The sequence below is a fragment of the Rhododendron vialii genome, chromosome 11a, assembly GCF_030253575.1.
Source record: "Rhododendron vialii isolate Sample 1 chromosome 11a, ASM3025357v1".
Taxonomy (NCBI): domain Eukaryota; kingdom Viridiplantae; phylum Streptophyta; class Magnoliopsida; order Ericales; family Ericaceae; genus Rhododendron; species Rhododendron vialii.
In genome coordinates, this window is record NC_080567.1 from 14,560,495 (window position 1) to 14,563,743 (window position 3,249).

The 3,249-nt window shown below is 39.2% G+C and overlaps 1 protein-coding gene across 2 annotated transcripts; it reads right to left on the minus strand.

Annotated features, from left to right (window-relative positions):
- Window positions 1-1,097: 1,097 nt before the first annotated feature.
- Window positions 1,098-2,595, minus strand: LOC131308461 (uncharacterized). Of its 2 annotated transcripts, XM_058335398.1 has the most exons (3): window positions 2,143-2,595; window positions 1,858-1,902; window positions 1,098-1,527 (listed from the first exon to the last, which is right to left on the minus strand). In XM_058335398.1, the coding sequence occupies exons 1-3, from the start codon at window positions 2,420-2,422 to the stop codon at window positions 1,385-1,387; spliced, it is 468 nt and encodes a 155-aa protein (XP_058191381.1). In that variant the 5' UTR covers window positions 2,423-2,595; the 3' UTR covers window positions 1,098-1,384. The 2 variants fall into 2 exon arrangements, with proteins under 2 accessions (XP_058191381.1, XP_058191382.1); XM_058335399.1 differs by lacking the exon at window positions 1,858-1,902 and having other exon boundaries at window positions 2,143-2,539.
- Window positions 2,596-3,249: the final 654 nt, after the last annotated feature.

A 3,249-nucleotide genomic window follows, 5' to 3' on the forward strand; every position in this document is an offset into this window, starting at 1 on the left:
CCTAAATTGACATTAGATGCTGTAGTGCGCAAATATATGAGTATAATGGGTCTATGTGAACAAGTGGCCCTTGACAGAGCTCAATGGAGGAAACGGATTCATGTAACCGACCCCAAGTGATTGAGACGTAATGCTCGGTTTGGTTTGGTTTATTCGTATTCAAATTATTATTCGCGTTTGTTAATTTTGAGCCTTATTTTGTGAATTATTTAGAAAAATCGGAAAAGTAAAATTTTTTGAATTTTATACAAATATTTTTTTAAATCATCCAAAAAAAAATTATCTAATCGTGCGTCATTAGCAACTGGATAATGATTAGTGAAAAAAAAAGTATGGTTAGTGAGATTCATTAATTTCAATTAACTTAATTTTACCATGGAATAGTCAACAGTTTTTTTTGCCTTCGAGAACTGAAAATACTAGTACAGTAATTAGGAGCATGTCAAGTAACGTGGGAGATGCTGCCGAGCACCCAATCCAGCCATTTATTTTGACAATCGATAACTCAAATCTTTATTGAGCAATCAACGGCTCAGATTTATAGACGTTCAAATTTAATCCGAGCCATCCGTGCTGAAATAAACGGTTGAATGCTGCTCGACACTTCGCTCAACATGAGGGTGCTCAGTAGCATCTCGGTGTAACATATGCTAGGTAGCTCGAAAAATGAATCGAAAAATATCCCGAAAATAGACGTTTAGCATTGCTCGATCCTTATCAACAGAGATAAACTTCACTCCTCCCAAGTAAACTAATGGTTGTACCAGTCTACCTCTACAGCTGGCAAACCCGAACTCCACCACGAGGTGCAGTAACGGTCCGAAATTTCCAGCTGTACTCCAACCTACTGGAGTGATATCCGCGCACTTTTATACCCACACGCTACCGTAGGCCTCCTCAGCAGCAGCGCACGTTAGCCCTCTCCGCAACAAATTTACGTACTATTTCGTTCCCGATTTAATTTGTCCAATTTTGGATAATCCAATTTTTTCAGGAAAAACACAATGATTATACCTAAAACAGAACTTTAGGTGCAACTGTGTTTAGAATAGTTCGATGTGCACGAGTTTACATGCGTCAAGCGGTTCCGAACACAATTGAGTAACATTATTCATACTCCAGTAAATACTGTAAAAAATAAAATACATCATTCAGTGAAATGAAATTACTATAGATTGAGTTGCGTTCACCAAACAAAAAATTTACATGCATAATTGCATTTGCACGCGCGAAAAGAATGGTAAAGAGTAGTATTACTGAGTTCCCACGTGCGACCAACACCGACGGAGTCATGCTTGTGATGAACTCAGCAGAAGATGGAGAGAGAGAGAGAGAGAGAGAGAGAGAGGCAGAGGGACATAAAACATGACCGTAAAATGCAAAGCTAGAAATCGCCGATTTTCCGGTGAAGCCGGGATTTCGGACCGTGCTTTCCGACCTCCTGCAAATTTCTGAGACTCCGAATCGCCAAAACATCGCTCTTTTCAACGTCTAAAAATCCTCCAGAATCCTCGGCCTCGGTTGAATCTACACAGCACAAAATCAGAGCAATTAAACTCAATTACAATCAAATTTCTCCAATTTTTTATTTTATTTTATCGAAACAATACAAGAACACCAAAAACATTCGCAAGAGCAAAAACAATTGTGGCCTGAAGTTTAGTATTTGCGAGTTGTAGTAGTACAAGAGTCTCTGCACGCACTCTTTGAACCTCTCCCAATGTATTTATTTTCCTATTGCACCAATTTCATCATTTGATCTTCACAATTAATGAAATTTTTTCACCATTCAAAAAAATAAACACACACACACACACACACGCACATTTTGATTGCAATAGGCATTAGTCATTTTACCTATAGACTTCGACAATCGTTTGAATCCACTGAACTGAGCCAAATCTGAAACAAATATCATAGAGAGCAGTCAGAAAATAAAAATCTACGAACAACCGACACTCAATCCGGGCCCAGAGGCATTTGGCTCAACGGCATTACCGGGGTGCACCCTTAGGTGGTAGGAGCAAAAAAAAAAAAAAACCAAAGGAACTCATGAATTCAATTCCTATTCCAATGTGCTAATCTAAATTTTCTAAAACACTCAATCGAGGCCGTTGATTTTTGCTAAATGATTTGTAGTACCTTTTTGGGACGGATCGTGGGAGGAGAGGTAGAGAATGAGGAAGCAAACAACGGTGAGGATCGGAATGACGTGGACGAATTTCTCGGGTTTCGGAGGCGGCGATTTGTGAGGCTTCTGTGACTTGTCGTTGTCTCCATCGGCGGCGGCGGGCGAAGACGGTTGGTCCTTCCGCCTCTGGTCGTCTCCGGTCACGAGATTGATTTCCTTGGCCCCCATTAATGTTCCTCCATTAGTACTGTGGAGCTTTGAGTTTGGTGAGCCCAGAGACTGTCTTTGCATGTTCAATGTGGGGGAGAGAGAAAGAGGATAGATACAGATACAGAGTCGATTTGTAGAGAGAGAAACGGTTGGTATGACTATGATCCGTGAGTGAGTGAGAGAGAAGCTAATGGTTAAAAGCGTGGTTTGGTTGGGTACAGTCACCCTGTCATTTTTTTTAAAGTTGCTTATGGGATTGGATTCTGATTTCAAAGAAAAAAAAAGAAGGGATTAGATTCTAAAATACATTACATTAAGGGCTCGTTTGGATACGGGATAAAGATTGAAAGTATTATTTATGAAGGAAATAAAATAATATGAGGTATTGGTTAATAAGGCGTGATTCACATTGATGTGATATTTATAAAGAAGATTAAATAATAGTTGGTTTGAATGATGCATTAAAAATGGTGAGATAAAAAGAGATATGGTTGTTTTGTAGTTGAAATAGAGGAGGATGTGGTATTATTTCGGCCTTATTTAAAGATATTAACTAATAACACCCCAAAATCTACTCATAAATAATACTACCGCAGGGGTCTTTACAGGTCTTACATAAAAGGGGGATAAACTAAAACCTTACCCATTTTAGCATTCCAAACCAAGTATTAGGCCTGGCCTCACAGCCTTAGAGGAGGTGTTAACTTATCCCCCTTCACAAGGAGCCATCCAAACGGGTCCTAAGGGCTCGTTTGGATGCGGAATTAGATTTGGAGATATTATGTAAGAATGAGAGATTAGATAGTAGAGGGTATTGGTTAATATGTGATGGCCCACATTGATGTGATGTTTATGAAAGGGATATTAAATAGTACTTGGCTTGGATGGAGGATTAATTTGGGGTATAA